The 20,068-nt window shown below is 42.6% G+C and overlaps 1 protein-coding gene across 3 annotated transcripts in view; it reads right to left on the bottom strand.

Annotated features, from left to right (window-relative positions):
• Positions 1–20,068, bottom strand: part of Mgmt (O-6-methylguanine-DNA methyltransferase) — a 283,026-nt gene that overhangs the window by 46,331 nt on the left and 216,627 nt on the right. For all 3 annotated transcript variants that reach the window (XM_063244936.1, XM_013143204.3, XM_063244937.1), the window contains exon 3: positions 3,864–4,024. In XM_063244936.1, coding sequence (XP_063101006.1) covers positions 3,864–4,024 — 161 coding nt within the window. The remainder of the gene's footprint in view (positions 1–3,863; positions 4,025–20,068) is intronic.

Here is a 20,068-nt window from a genome sequence, read left to right as displayed (position 1 = left end):
TAACATGTTTAGTACATGAAATGTAAAGACATCAGGGAGTGATAAGAAAAAAGTTTAAATAGTATTTCATGATAAAAGGAACATTATGTAAAGATGAAGTTCAAGAATCATGGTTTCATGAGATAAGCATTTGTTGTGGAAAAATGAGTATGAAAAGGAACACAAGAAATTTGGTCTCCTTAAAAATGATTCTTTGGGCAATAAGATTGCTAAGTCTAAAAGAGGGAAGTGACAGTGACTTTCAACAGAACACTGAAACTTTCAGTATGCTTGTATAGCAACACCCCCCCCCCAATCTTTGACTAATGTTATTTTAGGAAATGACCTGACTACTACTGAATCAGCAACCTAACAAAGTAAAAGAGTTGGGTTCTGTTTTGATTCCTTCAATGGGAAGACAAGCCTTCCCTTAGGAACCTTACCTTCCCTCTCCAGGGTTAATCCCACCTGCTGCAGTCCAAGAAAAAAGACCCCAGATCCCAGATTGGGAAGGGTAGCCTAACTGTCTTTTTCCATTCAAATGCCCAGCTAACTGACGTGCCACTCACTACTAACCTTTAGAAATTCTCTAAGAAGTTGTGCCACATGAAATTCTCTCTACTTGTGATTTATTCTAACCTACAAAAGTAGCAATCTCAAATGGTTTAACTTAACACATTTTTGGGTTTTTTGGCCTGGCCTTGAAAAAACAAAATAATTAGAGTCAGGCATAGTGGTGCATGCCTGTAATCTCAGTCTGCTAGGACAAAGTAGGAGGATCTCAAGTTTGGGCCCAGCTGGGGCAACTTAATGATTTAGTGAGACTCCATCTCAAAAAAAGGGGCTGGGGTGTGGCATATAGCTCCATGCAGAGGCCCTGACTTCAGTTTCCAGTACCACAACACACACACAGACACACACAGACACACACACACACACACACACACACACACACACACACATACACGGATAGAATCTGAGAAGAATATGATGAAAAATGATATACAAGGGGCTGGGGATTTAGTTCAGTGATTCAAGTGCCTGCTTGGTAAGCTCAAAGTCCTGAGTGTGATCCCTGGTACCAAAACACACACACACACACACACACACACAAATATATCAAACACATCTAAAAATTAAAATGCACAGAAAGAGAACTGGTTGAGGAAAGATTTATTTCACATGAGCCCATTCCTCTCTATCTGCACAGAATATTGATTCCTTAGAACTCACAGTTTTGAGAGGGTATTGAACTGTTGGAAGACTTTCCTCTTGTGGAACTTCTCCTTCACTGTTGATGTCACTGCATTGCATTATAAAATGCAAACCAGACAGAGCAACCTCCAAAAATGCCAGAAAGACAAGGGCATTCCGCATCTGGGGGCAGTGGCAATTAATTGTGTGTTAGCATCAGCCACTGCCTCCCTTCCTGAACTGTAAAAGCCACATACCTGGTTTCTGCTCAGGAGTAAATGATTGCACTAAATTAGAAAAACCTGTCTTGCACACACCTGGGTGTGAAAACTACCATCCCCATCAGTATCTACTAGCTAACTGTGGCTGGTGGCCCTGGCTCAGGGGACTGCAGACCCTAGGAGAAGGCTCCAGAAATAAACACTCTGAGCCTGCACTTGTCTTGGAGTCCCACAGTATCAAGCGAAAGAAAGGTGCTAGAGTCTGAGCTCTTCCCATCCAAAGCTTAATCAGAGATGAGCTGGGCCCCAGTTAGAAGTTCCTGCCTGTACTGCAGGGCTGGGGCAGCTGGATGGCTTTACCCTACCCCAATGACTACTATAAGTTTTCCTGGTCACCAAGATCCAGCATGACCTGTAGGCATGGAGACAGCCTGTGCGGATCTGGTGTGGATTTCTGAGCCAAGGATATAGGGATAAAAGTGGTCTCCTGAAGGGCTAGGAATGTGCCTGTGGGGCGCTGAGGGCCAGTCCCCAGACGAGGGGCCAGCAAACACTGCTGTGGGGTAGCAAAGAGGCCACAAAGCCTCCTTGCTAGTTTGAGGAGTAATGGATCATCCCATTATCATCGCCCTGGCACTGTGAAGAGCCACAAAGGCTCTTTCTCCAGGACAGTTTGGCAAGGGCACATGACTCTCTGGACCCAGGAGGGGCTAGGCCATCATTCTACAACCAGCAACCACTGTCTGACTTGCCACAACCTAGCAATTTTCTTGTAATGTTGGCCTCTAAATTTTTCATTAAGTTATATAATAAATTTTAAATTTAGGATTTCACAGAGTCATATCTTCCACTAATTGCCGATATACACTTATATAGATACTTCCCTATCTGTTTTGTAAAGAAGAGCCTGCTGGGCAGTAACCCCAAATGGAGACACTGGATAGTAGAATCAGCTGCTTAAAGGTTCCCAACTCCCACTTAAAAAAACTAAAGCCATCTCACTTCTTTGGATTATTCAACAGCATTCTTTCCTGGTGTGGGGCAGGTCAGACGTGCTCAACCGGTGGGCTTATAACTCCTGGGAATGGACATGTGGTGGTGGGGATAGCAGGTAGGGTGATGTGCTGGGCAGGGGCATGGCAAGGGGGTGGGACAGCACCCTTGGCTTCTGTGCCTCATGGGTGAAGATGGAGGTTCTTTGAATGTGTGCAGTGTTGTAGAAACACTCATCCATTCCCTTCCACTTAGAAATTATGGAGTTCTTGTTAAGAGGACTCCATTTTTTTTTTTTTTTTTTTTTTTTGTACTTGGGATTGAATTCACAACTGTGTGCTTGCCAGGCAAGTGCTTGTGCTGCTGAGCTAAATTCCTGGTGGGCTAAGAGAAACCTTTTGAGACAATTCTGTTTGTTACAGGGGAGAATAAGGAGCCTGGTCCACTGCAGCTGTACTTTACTGCATTTTGCACACATGTACAAAAGTTCCTGGTTTTAGGTATCCGTACTTGTCTGACCTTGTTAGTAAACTCAGATTTAGCGCAAGCTCAGAGGCTTCAGCATTTGCTTCAGTGGAAACTACAAGTCTGTTTTTGCTGAAAATCTTAGCAGCCTTTAGAATACATTTAATTGTACTCAATAAGCACTTTGTTGAAATTCAAGATTGTTTTAAATTTACCATATCTAAAATCTCAGGGTAGTTTTTTTCCTTAAGGATAAATATATATTTACACGTGTACATATGAATATGAATATATATTCATTTACATTAAAATAATTATAAAAATCACTATGCAGAATTAATTTCTGGTATGCATCTAGAATGATGATAGCTATTATAATTAAATTTCTGTGCTGTGCAGATCCAAATAAAAACATTAAAAGAAATACCAGGAAAGCATTTTTAGGTTATGAAAGACTTTAGCTACATTAAATACTTTAAGACTTTAGCAAGCTTTATTTAAGAAACATTAGTCCATCTTTCAGTAATATTTTTAACTATCCTAAGTCTGAGAAGGGAAGCTTAAAATTTGAGAAGATACAAAATTTCTGTCTATGTTATAGCTGTCACCAAGAGAGTTTATGGAAGTGGCTAATTGTCCATGTACAAGTCTCATTTTCTGTGCTGTTGGCAGGCAGGTAGTTTAAGTTAACAATAAGCTTATTGAAAAATTTACTGCTATTCAGATGTGTTCCTATTTAAACCTTTCAGCCAGCGAGAGTCAAGAGTCGATCTACATGCATCATTTTTACTGCCTCTGCCAAGAATTATGTGACCCTGTGCCAAAACTAACATACCAACTTGGAATGGGCGGAGATCATGAGCTCTTGTCCCTCAGTTTGGCCACATGCTGCCTGTGTTCAGAGGATGTGTAAATAGCGAGTTGGAGAAGTCAATAGATGAGCTATGATGTCAGTGATGATTAGTAAGTGAGGCTCCCGAAAGGCTGCATTTGAAAGGCACAGCTACCAACCTTGCTGGAACATGGGATGATGGAGAGCAGGCAAGGGCAGTCCATCGATGGCCACAGGCTTGTGGAAGTAGGCATCCAGCCAGGCTGCACACTGCATCAGGGGCTCTGTCATTCCTTCTGAGTTGCTGAGAGCCTCAGGAATTGCTGGGGCCTCCATGGGGCTGCAAAAGTGATAACAGGGCTTAGTAAACTTCTGGACCCTGCCTCTACCACGGGAAGAGCTAATGCCTGCTGTATTTAGCTGAGGAACATCGCCAACTACTCCGTGGGTGCCTGTGTTCACCAGCTGTATGGCAGGCCTGAGAACAAAAGGACAGCTTAAGGGAGGCCCAGGAAGGAGGATACGGGCATCTCAACCACTCTTCTACCTTCTAGCTTACAAAGCACAGCAAAGGCCTAGAATGTGGGCTCTGCAAGTCTTCAGGCACTGTGCGAAGTACAGGGATGTGAAAGAACAAAAGAAAGACACATAAAAGCAACTGTTTATCTTCTTTTAAGGGTTATGGAGGGTATTCCTGCAGTTAAAATCATCAAGTACTTCTCATCAAAAATTTCTCCAGAAATGTTATCAAAGTAACAGAATGTCCTGTATACATCCCACCACCGAGTGTGAATTCCAACAGTGACGGGTACATTGCTTCCTTTGGGTGTCTTTGGGCTGCATTTGGGAGAGTTTCTCAGAGTGTGACCTGGCCACGTATTCCCAAGCTCTAGAGTGGCTGATCCATGCAGCAGTCCCCTGTGGGCCTGGTGCTTCAATGACAGAACTATGACTCCTATGCCTGGGATGTCTACTTAGTTCTGCCTACATCCTCCTGTCACTTTCTGGTCACCACCTCCCCTTTACTGTCTGGATGTTTAAATGCAAACACCTCAGCAGCTTCAGATTACTTCTTCATTGCTTAAATATGGGGCATCCTTCTCTGTAGCTGATTTGGCCTTCACAGAGCCCACTGCTTGTCTTTAGCCAGGGTCCACCTTCTGAGGTTGTGCTCTGAGCAACACTCTCATTAAAGGTTTGTTTCTGGGTTTTGACCCTAGAGTTCAATGGCAGATTTAGCATATATTTCCACTTCCTACGACCCCACATGCATGAGGCACAGCCCTAGGTTGGATATCTCTGATGATTTATCTCCTTCTTTACCTTCTGAGGCCCCAGACAGGCAGCATTCTTCTGTGTGGCTCCCCAGGCCCAGTGGACACAACATTTCTAGTCTCTGTCTCAGCTTCTGAGGCTGTTGTGGGAAGGTGGAAAAACATTTGAGGGGTAGAAGCAAGATATTCCCTGAGCTTGTGCCTACTTTTCCTGATTCCCTCTGCCAATACCTCACTGGGCAACTTTTGAGGGCCAGCATGAATACTTCCATCTATAGATAATCTGTTCTTACACATGGCACTGTGAGCATCCTGGAGAAGATGGATGGTCACTGTTTACCTGGCACAAATGCAATCCAGCACAGGTATGACAGATGATGCTGAAGTACCCTAAAGTACAAGCCTACCTGTGTTTGTATGAGGAAAGGCAAGAGGTAAGACGGGATCCACAGAAAAGCCACCCAAGTCATATTCGGTGTGGGGGATGATGGGGTGAACAAAGGTGTAGAAAGCGAAAGGCCACATGGCAGGATCTCAGGATGTGGGGAAGGATGGTAGGATCTCCAGTCTCTGAATGGTATGCATGAGCTGTGTGTGGCAGGCCAAGAAGGGTCCTTCTCTCCTATAGGTTGGGTATCTCATGTGTGTGACTGGGGGATATCTGACCAGAGGCCATAAGGTCCTGGTTGTCCCCAGCAGGCAACAGTAGTAAGAACAAAGCAAGGCCCAGTGCTCCAGAAGAGGAGTACAGCAGAGAGTTAGGGCAACTTGTGGCTCCTGTGTGAGTGTTGCCTGGATAGACCCTGTCCCCATGCTAGTGTCTGGGAGTGCAGTTGTGGGCTGCAGGAGACCAGTGGCTCACCTCAGCTTAGCCAGTATCACAGGCTGGCTTGGAGAAGATGACACAGTCAATACTGTATCTTAAGACAAGGAGCTTGGATTTTATGTAGAGTGGTTAGTCCTCACTTTCTTGTGAAAAGGAAACCAAGTTTGCACAAATCTGGATAGTAAGAGGCACACAGTGAAATTATATGCTTTCCTTCTAGTTACGAAAGTACATGCATGGTTAAAGCATAAGTCCAGGAAGGTAGGAGTAGCTCACACATGCAACACACGTTTTAAGGGGGAGCTTAGAGGAGGCATCGATTACACATGCTCAAACATGTGCTCAAACACCAGAATTAAGTTCTGCATTCCATCTGAGGGACAGGAAGTCAGTCCGAGAAGGCTATCTCTGCACTGAAATACTGACAGCCCTCAGAAATGAAGCAGGAAATGATGGAGAGGGAAGCCGGGGAACTCAACAGGCAGGGTCAGAACACTGAGATGAGAAGTTGTGCCTGAGACTCAAACTCTGGACCAGGAGACCCTATCAACATTATGACTACATAGAATATGTCTAGGTTTTTTTGCAAGCTGATACAAGGCTGGATAGGGCTCTCCATTAGCCTGGTAGTCTGAACAGACAGGTTGTGGTCTTAGCCTGAGCAGCTGCCTGGAAACCCTTGCTGGTCCCACAAAGAGGTCCCTGAAATGCCAGGTTTACTTTATAAGCAGAAAATGAGGCTTCTCCTAGAGAGCTTCCTGGGGAAATGGAAACATCATCTTCTCATTGTCTAATTTCTTTCCCTACTAGCAATATATAATCATGAAAAGGACAATTTCTGTCCCATGCTCTGCTTAAATATTATGCAGTTTAGAGACAAAATTATTCTATTCCTCCTCTGGTCCTCACTCACCAAATACAAAGGTATCTAAAAGGAAAGGTAGAGAAATGTGCTATATGTTTGCCATTCTGATCTTCAAGGACACCAGGAGGACACAGGGAGCAGGTATAGTGTCCACCTGAGCATAATTCAGTGCTCCCTCAGAGCACAGGCAACAGTGGCCTCAGGGTTACCTCTGTCTGCCTGGAGAAAAAGCTAACAGACTTGACATCCATGCATAGCAAATCTCAACTAAGGACACCAAGGGGATGGGACTATCTCAAGCCCTTGGTCAGGTCACTGTGGGCTGGGGCCTTCTGGAAGAGAAGCTCAAGTGACTTCTTCTGTAGAACCCAAGTGGTGGGGTGGTTTACAGGTCAAGCAGGTAGCAAAGGCAAGGGCCTCAAGGTCAAAGTCAAGGTTAGCATTTAAGACTTATTTTTTTTTTCTTTGTTTTTGGTCTTTTTGAGACAAAGTTTCACTATGCAGTTCAGGCTGGTCTTTAACTTACTTTGTAGCCCAGGCTGGCCTTGAACTTCCTGTAATCCTCCTGCCTCAGCTTCCCAGAGTGTTGGGATTATAGGCATGTACTACCACATGTGGTTAAGACCGGTTGGCAACAATACCACAAATAGGTTTTTCTCAGAGAAGCCAGTATTCACTGTGGAAGATGGGCATCTCAAAGTGAGAGGCAGGAGTTTTTGCACCCACCAGTGATCACTGTGCCTCCAGAACTAATGGCCCTTACACACAGGTCTCCGAGTACACAGGTATGTTTGATGCTTCCAGGCCATACCCATGCTGGTGGCCTTCTTTCCATCATGCTAGGGGATCTGAAATGTGAGCTGCGTTTCCTACCATTTCTCGCTCTTAAAAGGATATGTGAAGAATTTTTATGGTAGTAAAATTCATCTTAAATTGATTTTTTATGCTTGTGCTAAAGATCTCACCTCTGATTTACTCTGTAGTTCCTTTTTTTAACTCTTTCTCTATTGGCATTAGATAACTAGTCATGGGTGAAATGTAATTAAACAGCTTTGATTCTGAAGCAAGGATTTATGAGACTACATTTAAAATGAATGGCATTAAACACACACATAAAACCAGATTTTTAAAGGCATGACACAAATTTCCATTTCTACAATAAAATGAAATTTATTCTCCTGCCCTGCCCTCTTCAACCTCGCCTGGCTCATCCCAGGAAGAGCTCTGCTGTGACAGCACTGCTAACAGCCACTGTTATGGTGGAGGAGTTTCTCCAGGATTCCCCACTGACGACCCCTGAAACCCCAATAATTACTGGCTCCATGATCCACACTCTTACATCAGATCTTCCCGGTAACTAGGTTGGCACTTAAATGCAAACTCCTGAGGCAAACTCACGTCTCCGGGAAAGCCTTATAGTATGTGAACTCAAATAGTGTGTCTGTAGGCATTGTCATGGGGTCTGGGCCACAACACCAAGTTAGGAAGCCAGTGCTGCAGGAGAGAAGATTCTTGCCTCAACATCAGTTGGGACTATAAAGACCACACCAAGGTCACACCTCTAGTGTCTCCCAGGATGCTAAAGTCGTTACTTGAGAGCAGGGGCCTGACTCACTGCACCTGCTAGACTTGGAGAAAGACGTCTCAGGGAGGCATACAATTCTGATTTGTTTTGATAAAAACATTCCTTTCCTTGAACTCATACAGTACAGAGCCAGTTGGCTACCACTGCTACATCACAAACTCCTGATATGTAAGTAAGTACAACAGTCATTATAGAGGAGCCAACTTTCTGACTGGTATGTGGCCTGCATTTCAAGACAAGGTCATAGTCATGAATACAAAGGAATAAGGCATCATGTTTAGGGATGTGGGAGCCTGGAAGGCAACTTAACCAAGTTGAAATGAGATGGCTTCAGTGGACAAAGGTATCTATCTGTCACGTGGAAGTTCTGTCTTGTTCTAGCCAGTCTTGCCTTCAGCCTTTGATCAACTTAAATACCAGACAGAGTCTGAGACAGCAAGGTTCTCTACTAGAGATATAACCAGGGACTCACTTAGGAGAGAGGGCAGTATGCCAGCCCCACCATACCTGCCTTGGACCTAATGCTTTCTCATGCACTGCCATGTGCCTGGTATAACAGGAGGGAGCAGAAAGACCTTCTGCCACTCCATCTTACAGTTCTTCCCACATTACAGATGCACTTAGTGGGAGTCTTGGGTATTCAGATTCTGGGGTGTACCAAGACTCCAAATGGCAGCAGAATCACTAAAGACCCATTTTCAGTGAATTCTACTCCAAAACATTAAAAAGTAACATACTTGGCTTACATCTCATTTCAGATGAGAAAACTGGCCACAAGTTCTTTGTAAGTTAGTCAGATCTGATTAGCATTATTAGTCACATGCAGGTAGACTACGAAACATTTGAGACTGGTGGTGCTAAGTGTTCACAATGATCTCTTCTGTGATTGGTATGTTTCTGACCTCTGCCTTCATTGGATGGCATTTTTGTGTTAGGTTTGGTAATGTCAACTGTGACACTGGACTGTAACCCTGGAGGGTTCTGCAGACCCCAGTTCCTCTGCAGTCTGCCAAGGAGCTGATATACACTGTGTCCTTCCGCAAGCAGTAAAGGTGGCCACATGGAAACTTGTAGAGATTCTGGCAAGTTCTCAACAGAGAGAAAAGTCCAGAGCTGTGGCCACACAGAGCACAGCAGACACCCTTAGATGAGAAACATTTCCCACACCATGCTCATTGAGCAAACTTCGCCTTTTCTGGGCTCCAGAGAGTAGTGTGGAGGGCAGGAGAGGTCTGGCAACTCAAGAAAAGCCTGCCAGACTTCCCAGGCTCACAGAGGTGTGTAACTTCAGTAGCAGCAACTTCACGGTCACTGGCAGGAATTCTTGCTCAGTCTCCCTGGCGTTGCACAATTATGTTCATTTTAGAAGATCTCTGGCAGTGTTGCTTATGTTTGACGGATGTAGCCTGCATCTTATTACATGTTCTCACTAACACTCAGGAGGTTTTCTTCTGGGGCAGGACTGAAGACAAGAAACAAACTGTACTACCTGCTATCATTAAATACCACTTTTAATAAAAAGAGGCTGGACAAAGCTTTTCAACTTTTCATTACAATCCAGGGTAGGTTTGATTTCACTTGTGAATGGTGCACCGCTATTTGGTGTGAATAATGACTTGGGATGGTCCCTTCCATGGCATCTATAGCCAACTGTGCAGATAAGGAAGATGAAGATGAAACACACAGGCCAACTCCAGCAACTCTCCCTTTCAGTCTTTCAAATGATCCCTTGTTTGAAAGGGGTTTCTTGAGGACTCCCCTTGTCCTGATCAGGACTTCCTCAAGGGAGCTGATGTGTATATAATACAAGTGACTATTCTGTGGCACAGCCTGATGGCCAGCTGCTGTTTGGCTGATATCACCAGGTAGGTTTGACAGTTTGTGCAATTACTTGCATATACAGTTATTTTTAGAAAACAGAAAAAGGAAAAATTAAAGTTTTGAGGCTAGTTATGGGACACATTCACTTTTAACAATGCAACTGAGTGAAAGATGAAAAACCAACTAACGGCCCAACAAAACAGAAGTTGATTAACAGGTACACTGGGGCCTCTCATGGTCATTAGCAACTTGCTAATGACAGCAGTGGTGATGATGGCACTGATTGTGTGTCATGTGTTGTTCTCCTTGACTCACATGCTAGCTGATCTCTGATTCTCACCGCACTCTATGAATACTACTTTCAGTAGTGAAAGAAGAAAAAATGAGTAAGTATGGATGAAATGGCAATACTCAAGTTTATACAAAAATAGTAGGTACAATAATTTAAAAAAACAACTCTTTGGGACAAGAATGTCCATCACTCATTTTAGGTAGTTTTAGTGATTAATTTTCATCAGTATAATTTTGGATCTGAGATATCCTTCAAAGGCCTGTGTGTTAAAGACTTGATGGCCAGCCTGCAGTGCTATTCCAACCTGGGAGGTGGTGGAAGTTTCGGAGGTGGGATCTCATTGGAGGAACTGATTCACAAGGCATGTGCCTTTGAAGAGGATATTGATATGCTGGGCTCTTCTTTCTCTCTGGTTCCTGGCAGACATGAGATAAAGAGCCTCCTCTTACACATGCTTCTATCATGATGTTCTGCTTCCCTATAGCTTTAAAGTGACAGAATTAAGCATTCATGAATGGAAATCTCTGAACTCATGAGCCAAAATAAATCTTCACTTCTTTTATTTTTCTTTAAATCTCAGGTATTCTGTCTCACCAATGGAAATTTGTATAAAAGGACGCTTTTCTAAAATAACAGACAGGGAGGTGAACAATGATCCAGAAGGCTCCTTGGGGAAGGTGGTATTTCAACCTTTGCTTATAGCAGCTCTAGCTTCTGGCCATCCAGTCAGCAAAGCCCAGGTGAGCTTTCTTGTGCAGTTCATGATGAAGATGAACATATACACACCCCTGGTCTTTTCCTTCCACCCTACTCCAACAGGAATTCTATATTTATGCTCTGTCCTGTCAAAGAGCACCAAATGGTTCCTTCCCAAAGACAACAATGAGGGGGGAAGAGGCAGTTTAAAATTTAGTTAGGCTCCAATTTACTTACTTTCTGGGTGGCCATAGGTAATGTTTATAAAACTAGCATCAATTTTTAATGCGTGTTTCCAGCCTTCGAAATTTGATCTTAAATTGATGTTAGAATCTAAGTAAGACCACAAAGGAATTTATTATAGTATTTTAAAACACCTACCTAAAATACAGAGGAAATGTAATGTACATTTTCAACTCCTCCCAATAACTATGCATTTTTCTTCTAAACATAATTGATTTTTAAAAATATATCAGCAATAGTAAATTTTAAAAGACAATTTAAACAGTATATCAGTTCTTCCCCAATAGAACTATATATTTTTTCTTTTAAGAATAATTGGTTTTAAAAATATATCAGTAATAAAACGTTTTAAAAAGACAATTTTAATAGTATACTTGGCAGACCAGAATGTCTTAAAAAAGCCATTTATTTTTATACCTAAATGCAAATCATTAAAGGAAAAATTGTATTTAAGTAACACTTTAACATATCATTAAAAGTCTCTACTATTTGACAGATGAAGATAAAAACACCCCAAAACTATAGATGAATGATCAGGTCCCTAATGATTCCAAAACAATTACAGGATGCAGAGCAATCTAGTTAAATTTTATTCAAAAGCTGACTACACTTGTGTTTTCTTTTATTTTTCTATCAAGAAACCCATGAGGCTTAAGCACAATTCATTATGTATGAGACCCCACTTGCGGTGCTCGACTGTTGATTAATAGCAAAGTTTGCTGTATGTACATTTGCAACATTAGATGCATACAATATGCTAACTTATTCTTTCACTGAAACTAATTATTTACAAAAATGACTACTTGAGACTACAATTTATTAAATGCATGCATCCAGTCTCAATTTGGCCCCCAAAGACAGCCTGGAATGAAGATCTTTTACTTGATGTGACAACTTCTAGAAACGCTGTTATTAATATTGTAAATGTGGCAAATAAAGAGTTCAAATAGCCTTATGACTGTGTTGCCTTTGCTTTCCACCACTGAGCAGTGAACAAAGAGGCTTTTTAACATTTCATGCACATATGTAAGGTACATTTCTCTATCCCTGTTTAATTTAGCTCCTTATAAATAAAATGTTTATATATCTGTAAAAATACAACACTTTAAAAGAGTCACTCTACTAGTCTTATCAAATTGTTGAGGCTTTCAAAAGATGCTTATTTCCCAAAAGATCTTTTGGGAAAGATCTAGGTAAGTTTACATTATTCAGTAGTTTTCCTTCCCAACTCTGGGGAAGAAGGTATATCATGTGGACTTAGCTATGGGCAGGGATTACCAATGCCTCACATCTGGATGTGGATTTCAATGAGGCATCTGGTGAATTGTTTGTGGCTTTGGAGACAACTCTCTATATAATGTGCATAGCATAAAGCAGCACTTACCTCTTCTTTTTTTTCTTTTTTTTGAGACATGGTCTTGCTATATAGATCAAACTGGCCTTGAACTCACTTTGTAGCCCAGGATGGTCTCAAACTCACTGCCTCAAAACTCCAGAGTGCTGGGATTACAGGCGTGTGCCATCAGGCCTGGCATCACCTGTTCTGATAATTCTCTGCATCCTGGTCTCTTTCTATTGGGCTGGCCTACATGTACTCTGCAGTTTCCCCTCTGATACCCTTAAAGCCTCTGCCACACTGAGGGTGTGTACCACAGCAGACTCGCTAGAGAGAGAAATAAGATTGCTTTCTTCACCTGCTGCACTAAGGAAAATCAGTGTTCAAAGACAAGACAATAGTGAGAATGTCAGAACATGCTACTAACTGCTCTGTATCTTTACATTTTGCAAGATAACTAGGAAAAGGCTAAGTTTCAAACAGGGTCCTGCTTTGGAATACAAGATTTGAGGGACTAGGGAACTACAACAAAAAGGTCTTTGCTCTTTAACAATAAATAAGTGTTAAGAGAAAAAGCAAGAAATCCCAGAATGAGAGAAATCTCAGGATACCTGGTCAAGGTACACACAAGATGACTGGCTTAGTATCATGTAATTTAATGCCAAGACTATCTGAGTAGCACAGTCCAGATCAGCCATATGAAAGGCATCTGATTCCAAAAGTCCCATAAGAGACAACGTCTCATCTCATACCTCCCCTGGACCACATGGCACCTTTGAAAGGTAGGATCCACTGAGGAAGGCTGAGGTGAACTAAGTAGATGAAAACATTTCAAGGTATACACTTGTATAAATTTTCACTGCTGGTTATGGAGACCTAACATGTGCCAGGCATGTAATTAAGAAATCACCCTATTTATCTCTCCCAATAATGCTTCTGGGAGGCATTATTGTTATATCTGTATTCTAGGAGAAGAAACTGAGGTCTAAAGGTTGTATAATAATATATCAAAGCCACAAGGGATGGAATAAGAAGTCAAATTAAAATCTGATTTCAAAGAGGCTTCAGTTGGAACCATTTCCAAGAAACTGGCTCATCTCTGAAACAGAAACAAACGGTCACTCCTTTTTTATGAGAAGTTTAGGTTCACAGCTCTAATTTTTGTTTGTTTTATAAGATTGGGTTGTTAACTATGATACATTTCACATACAATCTTTTCAGATTTTTGATATTTTTCCATGGAGATAACCACAATCATGATTTTAAAAAACTAAACCAAACCAAACCAAAACACCTCCTTTGGAAATGCCTCAACCCTCGTGAAGCCTGACCATCCCCCAAGCAGTTTGGAGCCTCAGAAACTCACGATGTGCTAAAAGTTCTATTTTTCTTAATAGCAAATATCTTTAGTACAATATCTTTGGGTCTTTTCTCTTTTACTTTTAGGTAATGTGCGTAAATTTTTCTCAAATCCATAGTACTACAACCTAGGTCCACTAATCTATTCAAAGACAAGGGGAAACTGAGTATCCTGTCTAGTTTTATTATACTCTAGACACCTCCCAAAGAGAACTAGGTTCCCGTACTACAAGGTTTCAGGTCCTCGGCAGTTGTCACTTTTCCTTGAAGGGAGGCCTTTTTTGTGTTTAAAGGCCTTAAGACCTGTCCAAATAGCACACAGCATTCCTTGACACAGGTAATAGGCCTAGGCCTGAAATGTCCCATTACCTCCCCACTTTTCTACCTTTCTGAAGTGAGTTCCAGACTGACTAAGGCCACAATGCTACTCTATGTGGCTTGGTAAGCTAGGATGTAGGTGCTGAGACAGGGGATGGGGTTGCATAAAGAAATCAAGTGAAGGCATTCTCTCAGAGATGGCTCCAGGCAAGGGATCTGAACCACTGCCTGCACCTGCCTCTGAGCCTTGGGGTCCTATCTGCCATGTTCTAGGTGCTGGATACCTGCCCACTGAATGAACGAGTAACTGAGATGCAAGGGTCTTAAGGCAGCCAGCACAGCACAAAGCACTGAAAAACACCTGAATTTCAAATTTCATTTTTCCAATGAATAATTTGCTGAAAACCATTCCTAGGGAGAATAGCCCAGAAAGATTTCCTAAACAGTGAAAGCTACACTTCTTTGCCTTTCTTGACTTTGTAGCAGATTGCAGAATAACAAAGTTTGCTAAGTCCCAGGGACCTGGCATTATTTCCAATTTCACTTACTTTGATAGACTACAATTAAAGCCTACACAGAGTGCAAAGTTCAAGACACAAAGTGAAGGAGGAGATCTTGTGTTTATTCATTCTCTGCTCCTCATATATGGCAACCCATCCCATAATGAGATGAAACCAACAAAAGATCAACATAGAGTAAAACTTCTGCCTTCCATAATTTCAGAGCCTGCTGAATTCCAGTTACACATATACATATATACACATCCTGCATTAAGGCTACTGTGCTAGGCCCTCATTGGTCCTTCAGAGTTCTCAGTCTTACAAGAGGAGTCCATTGAATTATCAGTAGAAGAGGAATGAAGAGGCCTCAATGGGCAGAATCTTGAACATAACCACCAACATGCAGCAGACCCACTCTATAAATGTCACCTTTCATCTACCAAGACAATGATGGGACCCTAAAAATGAAGCCCATTCCAAGGAAGTGGGATTATCAAGTCCCACCCACAGTGGGGGAGGGGGTGGCCTCTGTAGCTAAGTGCTAAGTAATAGGCAGGGAGTGCCAGGTGTGAAGCACCTGGTGGGGGTGGGCAGTGGGCAGGACTCTGTCTCTAAGCTTCCCTCCAGCATCATCCTCTTGCTCTCAAGGCAGGCAATAGGTTCTGATTTGCCGTCTTAAGGAACACATGTAAAAAGAAGTGAGTTTTGGGACTGACAGGCTAAAATATACCCACTCCAATAGTGTTTATAAAAACTGATCTCCATACAGCTTCAGACTAACTTTTCTATGATGTGATCGGGAGGGGGGGGTGTTTCATCTTTGCAAAAGAACATATAATTTAAATTTTAAAAATAGTAACCAAATGTTCTAAAGACACTGCCTAGTTTCTTTCCAAAAGGCATAGAACATAGGATTGACCTCCATGGGGTTTAGTCCCATTAACTTGTATACTGGTCTCATTAATAAATAATTATGCCACTAAATTACCTGTCTTGTAAATTGGTTTGTACAGTTCTAAATAAATAATAGATAGTTCCTTATTATCAAACACAGTGGAGTTTTTAAAGAAAAGCATAGCTTATGATATAAGATAGTGCTGCAATTTTCTCTGGAACAACTTTCTATTGCTCACTTCTGAGAAAGTCCTGGTGTCTCCTGGGAACGGCTGCAGCTGGGACACGTTAGCTGGTCAGCATAGCTGAAAACATTGCATTTAACATCAGACAAGTGTGCTGACTATACATTAGTGGCCAAAAAATCTTAAGTAACTATTAAATGGACAGTTAATGTAATTGTATTTTAAAACACTGAGGTCATATTTAATTTTGAACTGAAACTCTTAAAATGCACTTTCTGGCAAGAATGTGGAGTAATAAAGCAACATTAACTACAGAAAAAAAAAAGCTAAAAACTCACCTTATTAAAATAAATCTTTTTTCCAGAGTATTAATATTTGCAAGAAGTAGATTACAAGGAGCAGAAAACAGCTTTTCAACAAGAATTGTCCCTGGCACTGAAAAATCAGGATTTTCAACTTGAGGGATGATATCACTCTGAAGTAGAGCTCAGCTGTTGTGCCCACCCTCCCTTTGGTCTTGATGCTGGCTGCTCTCCCAGGACCTCTGTCTTCCTTCCAGAGTGCTCACACTCAGATCAGCTATGCCCTCAGCTTGAGTCCATACTCCACTGGGAAAGAGTCTAGTTATGTTCCAGAGTAGGAAGCAAGAATAAACAAGGCAGGGTGGGAGAAGTCTACAAAGAACAAATGGATGGGTTGAAAAGTCAGGAGAAAGGAGGTCAAAAAAACATCCTAGCTCTAGAGCAGCCAACTGTCAATCTCTTTGGGAAGCACCAATTGCTACTCCATGCTGGTTGCAAAGTCCAATTTTATACGCCCTTTTCTTTCTCTTCAGAAATCAACTGAGTCTTCTGGGAGGTTGTCATACGTCAGGCAGGCGGGTCAGGTCTGTGGACTGTAAACCTGGCTCAGTTCCCAGTCCTCCCAGGGGAAAGGAGGAGGGGGTCACAAAATAACCCAGTTGTTTTTCTAGCAAAAACAACTCAGCCCTTATTTACAGGTGTTCTCACAGTCAGACAAGCAAAGGGCCCTGCATGCAAAGCCTGCTGCCAGGGGCAGTGTTTTTGAGTTCTCTGCTTTAGTTTGACCCTGAAATTCTGCACCTGGTATAGAGAATAGACAGGAAAGATACTGCCGAGGACAGGTTCTGGAAACTCAAAGGTACCACATCATTTTATGTCCCTGGCACCTGACACTCCAGCCTTCCCCTGTGTTGGTCTCTCAGCCAGCATAATATGTCTTCTCTCAGCTGTCCTGACACGGGGTCACTCAATCCCTATGGATAGACTATGGGCCTCTGGCCACTTCATTGGGCTGAATCATGTTGCACAAGCCTTTTCTCGAAAAGGATTCTCAGGGGGTCAAGAAGATTCTAGGTTATGGAATAAAAAATTAGAAAAGAGAATTCTTAATTTGAAAATCTCAGTTGCAAATTAATGTTATAGAAGTAGTATTGTTATCTTTGTAATACTGAGATGTTTAAGACTTTAATAGCAATGAAAACACAACTTTTGTAAATTTCAATATAGGCTCCATAGGATTAACAGGGCTGAAAGCAGGGGTGTGTGTTTACATTTCTGTCTCTCCCTCTTCCTGGGGTCCCAGGTGTGTTAACACAGACCCAGAATATCATCAGAGGTATGCGTGCAAGCATAATCAGGCATTAAAATCCTCCAGGCAACTTTCCTTTTTGTTGCTGTGTGAACACAACACTGTAGGGACATTTGCTTACATCTGTGTAGTAGACTGGATGCAATTCACTCTTTGCTTTGCTAAGCTTTGCTGGACGGCTGTGCTCACCCCAATCACTGCCGAGGATGTTGCACCGCTGCCATTGTAAGGACAGTGGATGGAGAGCAACAACAAAACTGGAGTCACTGCACCAGAGAGCTGAAGCCAGAGACTGCATTTCCACTTACAAGGGTCAAGTGACTGAGTGGTTTGGTTGCATGCACATATATAGGCCTTAATAAAAAAAAAAATCTAGAAATCTAGAATGTGCACCTAGAGTTTCCTCCTTTATCTTCCTGTAGCCCCAAGCTGATCCCTGACCCAAGGCCATGTGAGGCCAGTTATAGCATCTGCCACTCCCATACTCACCACTCAACTACTGAATTGTCTTCTGTTTCTATGAAGGATTTCTAATGCCTCTATGGGCCAAATTCCAATTGCTTTTAAGTCAAGTTTTATTCACACCCATTTGTTTTTGTATATACTGCAAGGCTGAGGAGGTATCTGGCATACAATGCATGGCACATTATTTTCTGTCCCAGCACAGGAGGAAACTGTGAGCTCCTGCTCTGGATTCACAGGGACTTGATCTCTTCTCTGCCTAGCAGCTGTCACCATTCTCTCCTATCATTCTTGAGTTCCTATCCTCCTGCTGGTTCTTTCACATTTAATGCCCTGAGGTCCACAACCTTTCTCACATCCTAATCCACTTTTCCTCCTAATTCTACATTCAGGCACACCGGTCCTGGTACGTTTGTATGACACTGAAGAATCAAGTCATTTCATTAATGATGGCTGACTGATAACCTGCTTGATGCCAGGCATCCTGCACACTACCTTCTGAATCCCCACAAGACAGCCAGTGAGTCTGATGAAAACAGAGAGCCCAGTTAGTAATTATCTGAGGTCACATGGCCACCAACTGGTGAGCAGGGATTAAAATTCACAGTGTTGCCTTTAGCACCTGAGTGGTGGTCTCCCAAACCCAGTCTCTAACATATGTAATTCTGAAAGCACATTCACATGGCACATCCTCCAGACCCAGTCTCCACAAACTGCAAGTCAGGTGCCAAAGAATCCTACCTCAGTCACACTCAAGTTCCATTTCTCATCCCACCTACCCTACTTTTGTACTGCAATGTCCCCATGGCAGGACTCTACCTAGGTCCTCCTTTTCATGGAAATTACGCATGCCTCTGAAGTCTGCGGAGCTCTGGTTATTGGTGCCTCCCCCTTTGTTTTCAAGGTTCTGTGCTCCTCTTCCTCCATGATGTCATTTGACCCTAGCAGCTGACACTAAGGACATGGTCCTTTTACCCTCAGGCACCACTGCTATCTGATTCTCAGCACACTGCCCCCAGCACCTACCTCTCCAGTGACCCTTCATTGCTCTTAATAATGGCTTCAAAATTCTCACCTTACACTTGCTACTTTTGTATTTTGATATCCCTCAGCTCGCTTGCCTTTAGTGGCCTAGAACTATAAACAGTTCTAAGTCTCACAGCACAGACAGGCACCACAGCCTCTCCATATCCAGTTAGAAGGCAACCACAAGCAAATGTGCCAACTCTTGCCAAACAGCTAGAGTACAATCATGAGTTAGGTCAGGAATCATCTCAACTGCTCAACATAAGTGGCTTCTGCCTTGAAGCAGTCATATCCAAAGAACCTGCCCAGACCAGACACATCTTTCTAAGATTCTGCCTGGTTGACATCTCTATCTCATTTACTATCCTTCTCCAACTCTTCATGGTGCGTACAGAGCCAGAATTAAACTCTGTAACTTACCATCAAAGCCTTCTCTGACATGGGTCGCAGATGGACCTTAGGCTTCAGCCAATCTGGTCAGTGTGCCTTTCCTACTCTTGCACTGTCCTGTCTCTAGTCCATACACCTGCAGTGGGTTCCTCCACCCTGACCCGCATTAAGTGCACAGAACCTGCTGGCAGAGGTCCCTACATGGCTCTTTTGCAGCAGGAACTTACTCAGGAGCCTGTAAAGGCAGCCAACTTCTACCCTTTGGGTCCATGCCCTTTAGGCTCAACACTTATACCTCAGCTGCTCTACTCACTGTCCTACGGCTTCCACAGTGCAGCCCACACCTTCAGAGAGCTCTGCATCGCCCACAGCAACTGATGCATCAGTGTCTTTGTGGCATGCTCCAAGTGTTTGGTGAACTGTCACTGAGCACATAAGTGAAAATTCAGGATGAGGGAAGGTAGAAGCAAAGCGATGTTGATAAACATTTAAAAATGGAGGATTTATTTTTTAAAATTAAAAGTGAATATAACTATTTTAATATATTTTGTTGTCCTATTGTGCTCCTGCTGAGATTTTTAGTGCTTTCAATCAACTCCTTTAAACACTATCTAAAAGCCATAATAACTGAATGTAACTCAAACTGGTTTGCTACATATAAACAAATATGCAGGATAAACTACCAAGGCTTTAGATTGTGC

Source organism: Cavia porcellus, unplaced genomic scaffold (genome assembly GCF_034190915.1).
Source record: "Cavia porcellus strain 051 isolate PalLab524CR breed Dunkin Hartley unplaced genomic scaffold, mCavPor4.1 scaffold_2, whole genome shotgun sequence".
Lineage (NCBI taxonomy): Eukaryota > Metazoa > Chordata > Mammalia > Rodentia > Caviidae > Cavia > Cavia porcellus.
Note: the sequence above shows the minus strand (reverse complement) of the source record. Positions and strands in the feature narration are given on the sequence as shown.